A 13,377-nucleotide genomic window follows, 5' to 3' on the forward strand; every position below is an offset into this window, starting at 1 on the left:
TCCGGAGAGACCACTCTCTCTGTGACTCCCTTGTTCACTCCACACTGCCCTCCAATCCCACCACACCCGGCACCTTCCCCTGCAACCGCAGGAAATGCTACACTTGCCCCCACACCTCCTCCCTCACCCCTATCCCAGGCCCCAAGATGACATTCCACATTAAGCAGAGGTTCACCTGCACATCTGCCAGTGTGGTATACTGCATCCACTGTACCCGGTGTGGCTTCCTCTACATTGGGGAAACCAAGCGGAGGCTTGGGAACCGCTTTGCAGAACACCTCCGCTCAGTTCGCAACAAACAACTGCACCTCCAGTCCCAAACCATTTCCACTCCCCCTCCCATTCTCTAGATGACATGTCCGTCATGGGCCTCCTGCAGTGCCACAATGATGCCACCCGAAGGTTGCAGGAACAGCAACTCATATTCCGCCTGGGAACCCTGCAGCCTAATGGTATCAATGGGGACTTCACCAGTTTCAAAATCTCCCCTTCCCCTACTGCATCCCTAAACCAGCCCAGTTCGTCCCCTCCCCCCACTGCACCACACAACCAGCCCAGCTCTTCCCCCCCACCCACTGCATCCCAAAACCAGTCCAACCTGTCTCTGCCTCCCTAACCGGTTCTTCCTCTCACCCATCCCTTCCTCCCACCCCAAGCCGCACCCCCATCTACCTACTAACCTCATCCCACCTCCTTGACCTGTCCGTCTTGCCTGGACTGACCTATCCCCTCCCTACCTCCCCACCTCTTCTCTCTCCACCTATCTTCTTTTCTCTCCATCTTCGGTCCGCCTCCCCCTCTCTCCCTATTTATTCCAGTTCCCTCTCCCCATCCCCCTCTCTGATGAAGGGTCTAGGCCCGAAACGTCACCTTTTGTGCTCCTGAGATGCTGCTGGGCCTGCTGTGTTCATCCAGCCTCACATTTTATTATCTTGGTATTCTCCAGCATCTGCAGTTCCCATTATCTCTGAGGCCAATTTAGTAACTGGGAATGAGGAAATAGCTGAGACATTAAACAGTTATTTCGTGTTGGTCATCACAGTGGAAGACACAAATAACATGCTGAAAACTAATGGCAAGAAGGTTATAGCAGGTGAGGACCTAGAAACTGTCATTATCATGAAGGAAGCTGTGCTGGGCAAGGTGGGTAGACAAGTCTCCTGGCCCTAATGAAATGCATCCTAAAGTACTAAAAGAGGTGATGGGGGAAATAGCAAATGCACTAGTAATTATTTACCAAAATTCACTGGACTCTGGGGTGATTCCTGCAGATTGGAAAACAGCCAGTGTTACGCCACTGTTTAAAAAAGGATGTAGACAAAAAGCAGGGAACTATAGGCCAGTTAGCTTAACTTCGGTAGTGGGGGAAATGTTTGAATCTATCATTTAAGGAAGAAATAGCAAGACATCTGGATACAAACTGTCCCATTGGGAACACCCAGCATGGGTTCATGTAGGGTTGGACATGTTTAACTAATTTTGTGGAATTCATTGAGGACATTATTTGCATGGTGGACAATGGGGAACCTGTGGATGTGGTGTATCTGGATTTCCAGAAGGCATTTGACAAGGTGCCACACCAAAGGACGCTACTTAAGATAATGTTGCACGGTATTACAGGTAATGTATGGCATGGATAGAGGATTGGTTGACCATTAGAAAGCAAAGAGTAGGGGGAAATGGGTGTTTTCCTGAATGGCGGTCAGTGGCTAGTGGTGTGTCTCAGGGATCAATGTTGGGACCACAATTGTTTACAATTGACAGAGATGATTTGGAGTTGGGGACTAAGTGTGGTCTGTCAAAATTTGCTGATGACACTAAGGTGAGTGGTAGAGCAAAGTGTGCAGAAGACAGTGAAAGTCTGCAGACGGACATAGATAGTCTAAGTTAGTGGGCAAAGGTCTAGCAGAAGGAGTACAATGTTGATAAGTGTGAGGTCATCCATTTTGGTAGGAATAACAGAAAAATGGACTATGTTTTAAATGGTAAAAAAAATTGCAGCACACTGCTATGCAGGGGGACTTGGGTGTCCTTGTGCATGAATCACTGAAGGTGGGATTGCAGGTGCAGCAGGTGACTAAAACGGCAAATGGAATTCTGTCCATCATTGCTAAAGGGATGGAGTTTAAAAACAGGGAGGCTATGCTGCAGCTGTTTTGGGTCCTGGTGAGGACACACCTGGAGTACTGTGTGCAGTTTTGGTCTCCTCACTTGAGAATAGATATACTAGCACTAGGTGGAGGGGACGGGGAGGGGCAGAGGAGAGTCACTCCGTTGATTCCAGAGTTGAGAGAGTTAGATTATGAGGTGAGACTGAGTAGGCTAGGATTATACGCATAGGAATTCAGAAGAATGAGGGGAGATCTTATAGAAACATATAAGATTATGAAGGGAATAGATAAAGTGGAGGCAGGGAGGTTGTTTCTGCTCGCAGGTGAAGCTAGGACTAGAGGGCATCGCCTCAAAAAAAAAGGGAAGTAGATATAGAACTGAGGTCAGGAGGAACTTCTTCACCCAAAGGGTTGTAAATCTGTGGAATTCCCTGCCCAGTGAAGCGGTTGAAACTACCTCATTGAATGTTTTTAAGGCAAGGCTAGATAAATTTTTGAACTGTAAAGGAATTAAGGGTTATGGTGAGCGGGGTGGGGGGGTGCTGGTGGTAACTGGAGCTGAGTCTCAAAAAGATCAGCCATTTTCTTATTAAATGGCAGGGCAGACTCGAGGGGCTGGATGGCCTACTCCTGCTCCTTGTTCTTATGTTCTTGCAACACCGTAAAATTAAAACATTCAATGACCCTCAAAATTGACTCCAATGCTTCCTAACCAGACTTTTTGAATAGCCAATGCCAGACTTTTGTGGATAACTGCTACTAGGAGGTCTGTGAACAGCAGTGTGTCACAAGGATTGGTGCTGGGTCCACTGCTTTTTGCCATTTATATAAATGATTTAAATGTGACTACAGGAGGTCTGGTTCGTAAGCTTGCAGATGACACCAAAACTGGTAGTGCAGTGGATGGCAAGAAAGGTTACTTCAGAATACAATGGGACCTTGATCAGATGGGCCAATGATGAGGAGTGCCAGATGGAGTTTAATTGAGATAAATGTGAGGTGCTGCATTTTGGAAAGGCAAATCAGGTTAGGACTTATACATTAATGGTAAGGTCCTGGGCAGTGTTGCTGAATAAAGAGACCTTGGAGTGCAGGTTCATTTTTTTTGAAAGTGGAGTTGCAGGTAGATAGGACAGTGAAGAAAGTGTTTGGTATGCTTGCCATTCTTGGTCACTGCATATAGCATAGGAGTTCGAAGGTCATGTTGTGGCTGTACAGGACATTGGTTAGGCCGCTTTTGGGATACTAGGTGCAAATTTGGTCTTCCTGCAATAGGAAGGATGTTGTAAAACTTGGAAGAGTTCAGAAAAGATTTTGAGTGTTTGAGCAATGCCGAGAGGTTGAATAGGCTGGGGCTATTTTCCCTGGAAAATAGGGCTGACCTTATAGATGTTAATAAAATCATGATAGGCATGGATAGGGTGAATAGCAAAAGTCTTTTTCCCAGACTGGGGGAGTTCAAAACTAGAGGGCATAAGTTTAAGGTGAGCGGGGAAAGATTTAAAAGGGACAAAAGGGGCAACTTGTCCATGCAGGGGGTGGTGTGTGTATGGGATGAGCTGCCAGTGGAAGTGGTGGAAGCTGGTACAATTACAACATTTAAAAGGCATTTGGATGGGTGTACGAATAGGAAGGGTTTGAAGGGATATGGTCAAAATGCTGGCAAATGGCACTAGACTAATTTGGGGTATCCAGCTGGCATGGACGAGTTGAACCAAAAAGTCTATTTCCATGCTTACAACTGTATGACTCTAATTTATTAATGTCACAGAAACTTTAGCACAGTGAAGTTGAACACCAAGACAATCAAATTAATGTCTATGATTTAAACCCAATTATCTTTGATTTTAGACTCCATTCACACAAAGATAGATAGACAAACAAACATATAGAAGAGAGATAAATCGAAAGGAAAATAAATAAGCTGTATCTGGCCCGTCAACTGAAGCAAAGTCCACAATGAATAATGTCACAGACACATGGGATTGTACCTTGCTTGGTTTCTGAAGATTCTGGTCAATGCAAACAGCTTCTAGTTGGTTCTGAGGAATATTTATCTAGTTCTTATCACTGAAATTCTATTCTCTGATCTCTCAATACATTGATAATGGGAGGACAACCAGAGAACAATCAGATCTCCTTCCTGTAGAGTTGGCAGCAACAAATCTTCTGAAAAAACACAGTTCAAAGCCAGTTCAAACTTTGGTTTCTCTTTCTGGTTTTGTTTCAACATTTTCTTTGTTAGTCTGATTGGCATATATTAACATTTAAACATCTGCCATCTGTTTGAGAATAATGCCTCTCTGGAGTCAAAACATCTAAAAATTACCTTTAACAAGCATCAACTAGCAATTAACCTTCAGGCCTAGCTTCATAAACAAATATCAGCTTGTCTGTTCTGCTCTTTTCTTAAAAATAGAAAAGCTGATGTTCACAGTCCAAAAGCGACCTTCAGCTTTCAGCTCATAGTTCACTCTTCCAAGCCAAAAATGGTACAAATAAAGAGATGTCAGTGAGAGTTGTAACAACACTTCACAATTATAAGACTAGCCTCCCTTGTATACATGTGAAAATAAACAACCATTTGACCCATCTCCTGAGTTTTCTATCAACTTTTCAAGTTATACACATGTAATGATAGAGTCAGATATAAGGTTCCTCTAACATCCCATCAAGCATTCTGTAGACTGAAGAGATTGAGAGGAAATGAACTGGAGCTGTTTCAAATAAAGTGTTTATTTCCTCCCCTTGCAGTGAGTGGCAGGCATACAGCAAGCACTACCAGTTCCACATTATGGACTGTGGTTTCCTTCTCCACCTCCTTGAGGACCTAGATCAGAGGTTCGAGACTAGTGTTCTGACCAAAGACCAGGTAAAACGTTCATGTCACTAAATATTGCCTGTGGCAACTATTACTCCCCTTACCCCAGTTCTGTTTACTCCCTGGAAATTGGTGACTTTTAATAGTTTCCAAGTGTTGGCCATTCTTCAGTATTTTACACAAGTTACCAACCTTCAACTGCGAATCTAAACAGTGTTATGACAGGCTGTGCGTCTGTTAAATAAAGCACAAGTTTTGACAATTTCATGCCACTAATTTTCTTTTTGAGTGTCTGCGAACATCTTTGTATATATGTGCATGTGTGTGAATCTTGTAAATGTGTGTGCAATGAGAGTGCATATGCACATATCTCTCTCACATACACTTCCACTTTGAATACATAAAATGTTAAGAATGCACCATGTGGCAGCTTTTATGTTCGGATCTCAAACCCATTCTTTTCAGTGAATTGGTCAAATTTTATTACTGTGTAATGTTATTCCGTTCCTGTATTTTTCAAATCACGCTTAGTTGGTGTTCGGAAGGTGAGAAATTTTATTAAATAAAATAGGAACAGGAGAAGACTATTTAGCCCCACCAGTCTTCCCCCATCCCTTACTTTTTTGTTTAGTTAACAAACAAAAATATATTAAACTCAGATTTAATCTTACCAATTGACAGTGGTGTAGTAATAACATAACTGGATATTAATCCAGAACTCTAGGCTAATGTGCTTGGGACATGAATCCATATCTAATCATGGCAGATGGTTATATCTGAATCCAATAATATTCAGGAATTAAAAGTTAGTCTGGTAACAGGGTAGCCATCATCCTAAAAAACCTATCTGCTTCAGTGACGTTCTTACCTGCTTCAGCCTACATGTGATTCCAGACCCACAGCAATCTGGCTCATTTTAACTGACTTCTAAAATGACCTAGCAAACCACTCAATTCAAGGGTAATAAATGGTGGCCTTGATAGTGACACTGACATCCCCTGAACAAAAAAAACAAAACAAAACCCTGCAAAGGGTGGAGTGCTACTCACTATATAACAACACCCATCTTAGCCTAAGTCACATCTATTTATTCCTGGTAAACACAGACTACAGCAGTCTCTAAGAGCTGAGGCCCCTTCTCACAGGCCAGTGTCTCCTTAGTCATTGTTATTGTGGTTATATTATTCCTTTAACTTTGTTTTGTTGCAGGAGGAGTTCCTGGGTGACAGTTTTGACCTTTTTATTGACTACAGCTGGGAGTTGCTCCAGAGGATGAAGCAGGTCTTTCCCGCCAATCATCCAATGGCATTACAACAGCTGGAACTGATGCTGAGGTAATACAGACCGAGCTGAGCCAAATTGAGTGAGGCTAGACCAGAGTGGATCCAGAGTCAGGTGAGGCCAGATCAGACTGAGTGAGGCCATACTACATCAAGTTGAGACAGGCAGAACAGGGCCCAGACTAGACCAAGTTTGGACAGGCCAACCTGAGCCAGGCAAGCTCAGACTCAGCTTGGTGAAACAAAACTGACCTACACTGAACTGGGACAGACTGAGACAACTGAGTTTCACTCAGGACATGAACATGTCGGTCCACGTGCAATCCACAGGAGAGTCTCCTAATTGTTCTCGACAGCATTGACTGTCATTGGATTTCAATTCCATTTGGTCGATGTCCAAGCAGACCTAAACTTTGAGTGTGTGCAGATTAGTCCAACTCTTGGGAGAGCTTCACAACTGAATCACATGCTGTTCCTTCTGGCATCACATGCTTTATCTTCCATCTCTTCACTAAATAGTGATCAGAAGAAAGAAATGCGGCAAATTGTAGTTTTATCTTCTGAGCTCAGGCATTACCATTAATTATCACCAACCCATTGTTAATCAGCTGAACCAAGCACAAACTGATGATTGAACCATAGCTCTTCCTGGTCTGAGTGCTTTAGCTACTTCTCTTGAGGTACTGTTGAAGAAACTGTTTCAGGTGTTGATAAGGTGCCACCTTGAAGATTATTGCAGAGAATAAAAGCTCATGGTTTTGGGCAGTAACGTTTGTACTGCTAGAATATTAGTTAGCTAACAAGAAGCAGTAAGTAGGTGCAAATCAGTCATTTTCTGTTTGGTAAGTTATAACAAGTAGCTGTGTCACAGGGATCAGTCCTAGGGCCTCAACATTTTACAATTTATATAAATGACCTAAGGCATGATTACTAAATTTGCTGATGATATAAAGTAAGGAGTAAAATTAAGTTATGAAGGGGACATAAGAGGCTGCAAAGGATTACGGATATTTGAAGTGAGTGAGGAAAGATTTGGCACATGGAGTATAATGTGGGAAAATCTGTCATTGTCCATTTTTGGCAGGAAGAATAGAAAACAAGCATATGATACAAATGGTGAGAGGTTGCAGAACTCAGAAGTGCAGATGGTTTTGGCTTCCTTTCACACGAATCATCAAAGATTAGAATGCAGGTATAGCGAGTAATGAGGAAACCTAATTGAATATACTGTGTGTTACAGGGGGAATTGAATACAAAAGTAGGGTTATGCTTCAGTTGTGCCAGGCATTTCTGAGACTATATCTGGGATACTGCGTACAGCTTTGGTCTTCTGATTTCATGAAGAATATAAGTCTACTTCGAGAAGTTTAGAAAAGGTTTACTGGACTTATACTGGGAAAGATCTGGTCGTCTTATCTGAAAAGGGTTAGACAGGCTAGGCTTGTATCTGCTGCAGTTTAGAAGAGTAAAAAGTAACTTGATTGGAACATAAGATCCTGAGGGCATTTTGACATTATTGTGGGGGAATGTAGATCTAGGGGTCTTGGTTAAAATTAAGGGATTGTCCATTTAAGACAGATGTTAAGGAATGTTTCTCTCACAGAGGGTCATGGGTCTTTGGAACTTTCTTCCTCAAAGGCAGTAGAAGCAGAATTTTTGAATGTTTTAAAGGAAGTGGTCGATAAGTAATGGAGCGAAAGGTTATTGTGGGGTAGGCAGGAATGATATTAGTTCAACCATAACCTTATTGAAAGGAAGAACAGGTTTGAGGGAGCAAGTGACTTACTCCTGCTTCTAGTTTGTGTATTCATGTGTTTGCAATGTTAATGTACGAAACACTGTTCAGTGAAGAATATCTTTGGAACTAAGGATTCTCTTTCTCTGTTTCTCTTTTTCTGTCTGTCTCTCTATTTCTGTCTCTGTCACTACTTTCTGTCTTACTCCTGTTCCTTATCTTTTTTACCCCTACTCCACATACATCACTTACCCCCATTGTCTTCCATCTTATCTTGCTTGATATCGCCTGTCTCGGGTTCTCTGTCTCCCTGTCTTGCTTCCAATTCCTGTTTTCCTCTTTCGGTTTTCTTGTTCTTTCCCTCTCTCTCTCTCTCTCTCTCTCTCTCTGTAACTCCTAATTTTTATTTCTCCCTAATTATCTATCTCGCTCTCTATTTCTGTTTCTCTCTCTCTATCTCTCATCTAATTTTCGTGTCTGCATTTGATTTAATATTTTTCAGGTGTTTATTGAAGATTTATTCCATGGAAGCCTTTAAAGTGGTCTGTCCTTTACACGACCAGCTCTATGTGGAGATTGTTGCCATGGTGAAGGTACAGAGAGGGCTTCATTGTCAATATTCAGAAATCATGCCAGAATCTGATGATAAATTGCATTGACAACCTTGAAGGGAGAATCTCGTCCAACCAATCTTTTTAACACCAGTTAATGAGGGGGAGGGCAAATTCCTTTGATGTAGTGAATCTCAACTTCCTAATGAGTTTTGAGAAAGCAGATGAGGAGACACTTCTCCATAAATTAAACTCAACAGGTTGACACTGGGTGACACAAATTAGTAACTGACGGACACAGAATTATAATAAAGGTAGAAAAGATACAGTTGAAGAATGGCCGAAGATCTGTGATCTGTATATATCCACTTATATATGAACAACATGGATTTGCTTTGTAACATTACTTAAATTCATTGATAAATCAGAACAGATTGGATTAGAGCAGGTCAAGATCATATCAAAACAACTCAGCAGTATTTGGAGATAGTAGGAACTGCCAATGCTGGAGTCTGAGATAACAAGATGCGGAGCTGGAGGAACACAGCAGACCAGGCAGCATCAGAGGAGCAGGAAAGCTGACGTTTCGGGTCTGGACCCTTCTTCAGAAATTTGCACTTGAACTGGTTAGAGGAAATGAATTTAATGTGAACAAATGCAGAATGTATGGAAGAAAAATAAAAGGGACATGGAACCTATGAGGAAATAGAAGTTATCAAAGGATAAGGAGATAAAATTCTCAGGCACTAATGAACTTCTCACTCAACATCTTCACTACAAAGAAATAAAACACTTTGCAGAATTTGTGCAAACCATGCAACCTTCATCTATCGACTTAAATGTCACCATCCACAAGAAACTCTGAGTGACACAACATCCTGACTTAGAAATACATGACTGTTCCTTTACTGCTGGAATAAAATCAGGGAACTCACTTTTTGGATGCATCCACACCAGATAGACAACAGCAGTTTTAGAAAGTGGGTCACCCCCAACTTCTCAAAGACAATTAGAGTTGGGGGAAAAATTGCCGGTAATGCCCTTATCCCTTGAAAGAATTTTTAAAAGTTAAATACAGGTCAGACCACGTGTGGAGGAATACTAAGTCCCAATGTCTCTTGGCAAACTGAACTGGGCAAACCAACTCCAGGACCAGTGTGTGTTGGACTTAAGACAAATTACTGTACAGTTTTAAGTCTTTATAAAATAAAGAGTATATTACATATTGGATTCAGTACAATCGGAAGACTCTCACTCATATTTAAAAATACCTTTAGTTACATTATGTTAAGTGGTATTGAATTGGAACATAGCTGCAAAAGTGGGTCATTCAGTCCCTCAAGCCTACTCTGCCATTCTAGATCATGGCTGATCATCTACCTGTTCAGCAAATTCCTGCAATCTCCCCATATCCATTGGTGATATTAGTACCTAGAAATCTATCAATTTCTGTCTTGGACTTAATGTCAAAGCTTCTACCACCTTCTGGAGTGGAGAGTTCCAAAGATTCACCAGTCTGAGTGAATTCCTCTCCATCTCAGTCCAGATGATCTACCCTTTTTATTCCAAGACTGTGTCCTTTGGTTCTAGACCCACAGCTAGGGAAAACTTCATGTACTGAATCAACTTTTTATTGCTTTAAGAATTTTGTATATTTTCATGAGATTGCCTCTTAGTGCATTTTAGAGGAATGAGTGACGTTACATCAAGTGGCATTGTGTCAAATAGCATTGCATAAAAAGACACTCTGTTGAATAACATTGTGGTTTGACATTTCAATGAGTGACATTGTGCTGATTTTCTGTTAATTTTACAGAAATCCACATGTGAATTGTATAAGAAAATGTGTGACACCGTCAAATCAAAACTTAAGGTATGTGTTACTGAATAATGTAATCTGAGCAGATCAGCAGAAATATCTGATTTTGTCATATTAGTATTGTTCTTGCTTCCTGTCTTTGTTCATTACTGAGTTCATGATCCATTGTGCAAAGTAATCTGTGTGAAAACAAGCAACACACAGAAGTTGTATCAGTGATAATGGGAACTGCAGATGCTGGAGAATCCAAGATAACAAAGTGTGGAGCTGGATGAACACAGCAGGCCAAGCAGCATCTCAGGAGCACAAAAGCTGACGTTTCGGGCCTAGACCTCTCTGATGAAGGGTCTAAGCCTGAAACCTCAGCTTTTGTGCTCCTGAGATGTTGCTTGGCCTGCTGTGTTCATCCAGCTCCACACTTGTTAACACACAGAAGTTCTCAAGTTGAACCACAAATCAGCTGAACTGAACAGTTATAGAAGCAATTTCATGTGTCTGAGTAATGAAAGAGAAAATTATCCAATGTTTCTACTCCTGATTACAGCGATTTGGGAGGCGATAGAGTTAATGGAACGTTGTGTTTTAGGACATTGCTTAAAGTGGTAGATGGGGTGCCAGTCAAGCAGGCTGCTTTGTCCTGAATGGTATTGTTATAGTAAGTTGGGTTTGGGGTATTGTTGATGACGAGCTGGGTTTGATGGGTTTTGTGATGATGAGTTGGATTTGGGGAGTATTGTTAATGATGTGTTGACTCTGTGAGGAGATTGCAGAGGCTGTATATGGTGAATTGAGTTTAGGCAATGTTATTGACAATGCGCTGAGTTCAGAGACACTGATGCATATTTCGGTTTTACTGACGTGTTGGGTTCGGTAGTGTTATTGATTACTAGGTTGGGTTTGTGTGAGTTTGTTGACAATGAGTTAGGTTTTGGTATGTTGTTGACCATGAATTGGGTTTTGGCATGTTATTGACTGTGTGTTGCGTCTTGTGGCATTGTTTACCGTGTGTTGTGTTTTGCAACATTGTTGACCTTGATTTGGATTTGGTGATGAAAGGTTCATTACTTTTTATCAAAACTGATCTCAGGCTGACTTTATTTTGCAGTGTGAATTGACTAAACTGATGAGATTGGTACAACTGGTTGATGCAGTTTGTACAGAGCTACGTAAAGATCGAAACAAGTACAACCAAATATTTGTCAGGTATTTGACATTTTTTTTGTTCCTACATTTTAGTAACAGTTATTTTGTTCAGATAGATTAAGGATATCGGTGCTAGGAAATAAAATCTTTCATTGCTCTGGATACCAAGTCTCTAATATTATTCCCAGGGCATGTACAGGAAGAGTTCGACATACAGTTTCGATTGTTCAACATTGTCCAATCAAACACACTGTGTCAGAGAGAGTAAATCACTTCTACACATTTGCTTATAAAACATTTCATGAGATCTATAACCTGTCAGTATTTTTAAACACTTGTCCAATGGGTGTAGTATTACTAGTCAGGTCAGCATTTATTTTCCATCCCTAATTGTCTTTGAAAATGTTACAGTTAGCCACCTTCTTGAAATGCTGCAATTTTGTTAAAGTGGCATAAACCCACAGTGATGTTTCAAAGTGGGTTCCAGAATTTTGATTCAAAAGGAGTGAATGAATGGTGGTACCATGTCAAGTCTGGGTGGTGTATAGCTTAGAGGGAATCTACAGATGTGTTTTTCTCATGTATCTACTGTCTTTGTCCTTCTAGATAGCTTGGCAAGTTCCTACAATACACCTTATAGCTTGTACACACTGCTGCCAGTGTGTTGCCTATGGTGGAGGGAGTGAATGTTTAAAGTGGGGTGTCAATTAGCAGGCTGCTTTGTCCTGGATGGTATTCATATACCCCACTGGTGTAGCATACTGGAAATCAAACCCACTATTTCTGGAATCATCATACAAGTTAAACAATTTAAAAGGGATATGGAATTCCCCAATTTTCCTGTCTTTTAGACCCACGCCCACAGAAAGCATGGACCAAGTTTCCTGTCTATAACAAGAATTACTATTTATTACAATAGATTATATGCAAACAGTTGTAAACCATCAGCATATAACTGTACTAGTTAAAATTTCAACCTCATTATAAACTCCCCTTCCACACATACACACAGACCGACACAGACAGGAAACAAAACATTTGAAGCAAGTTAAAAAAAAAAATCAGGCAGTTTAGTGGTCTCTCTAAAAATCCTGTCTGCAGGGTTTATAGAGAATATCCTTCTGCCAATCAGAATATTGCTTCTCAATCTTCCTTCTCCAGATACTTCCACTTGTTTGCAGGAAGAACAGGGTGACCAGATCCCACATATAAAAATGTTTGGCATATCAATTAGTCATACTTTGCAGGAACTGGAAAGGGAAATAAACTGGTTATCTTCAGGCTTATGTAGAAACATAGAAGATAGGAGGCCATTCAGCTCTTTGAGCCTGGTCTGCCATTCATCACAATCATGGCAAATGAGTCTTGAGATGCTTTTTACTGCAGAGAAAAGTGACAGCTCTGCCTTTGCAAAAATCTGATTGCTTTTGCCAAAACATTCAAGCCACCAAGCTATTCTGGTACCCCGGAGCTAATCACCTAATTGATGGCAGGTAGAAGGCAACCATCGTCGATAACTGGTTGCTAGTCCCAGACCAATTAGCTACTAGTTGCCAGCTAAATTTCAATTATACACATTCCTTGACCAAGATTGTCTGCAAACTAGGCTTTTGCTACTGCTTGAACAGTACCTGTAATAAGTGTTAGGTTACACACTTTCAAAAAGTGCAGCAATCCTTTCACATTCCTTGGTATTTAAAACAGTTAACAATCCAAGCCTGAATGTTGTCCTGGTCTTGCTGCATATACACATGAACTGCTTCAGTATCTAAAGAGTTACAAATGGTGCTGAAATTGTGGATCAGCAAACATTCTCGTTTATGAAAGAAAATCATTGATGAAACTGCTGAAAATGATTGGCTCTAGGACACAATACTTAGGAAAGGTTGTTTGAAGTCATAGGGATTTTCACAGACT

General features: G+C 41.2%; 1 protein-coding gene across 2 annotated transcripts in view; it reads left to right on the plus strand.

Annotated features, from left to right (window-relative positions):
• Positions 1–13,377, plus strand: part of baiap3 (BAI1 associated protein 3) — a 91,056-nt gene that overhangs the window by 56,768 nt on the left and 20,911 nt on the right. For both annotated transcript variants that reach the window (XM_048551853.2, XM_048551855.2), the window contains 5 exons: positions 4,866–4,983; positions 6,142–6,266; positions 8,450–8,540; positions 10,315–10,371; positions 11,423–11,520. In XM_048551853.2, coding sequence (XP_048407810.1) covers positions 4,866–4,983; positions 6,142–6,266; positions 8,450–8,540; positions 10,315–10,371; positions 11,423–11,520 — 489 coding nt within the window. The remainder of the gene's footprint in view (positions 1–4,865; positions 4,984–6,141; positions 6,267–8,449; positions 8,541–10,314; positions 10,372–11,422; positions 11,521–13,377) is intronic.

The sequence above is a fragment of the Stegostoma tigrinum genome, chromosome 23, assembly GCF_030684315.1.
Source record: "Stegostoma tigrinum isolate sSteTig4 chromosome 23, sSteTig4.hap1, whole genome shotgun sequence".
Classification (NCBI taxonomy): Eukaryota; Metazoa; Chordata; class Chondrichthyes; order Orectolobiformes; family Stegostomatidae; genus Stegostoma; species Stegostoma tigrinum.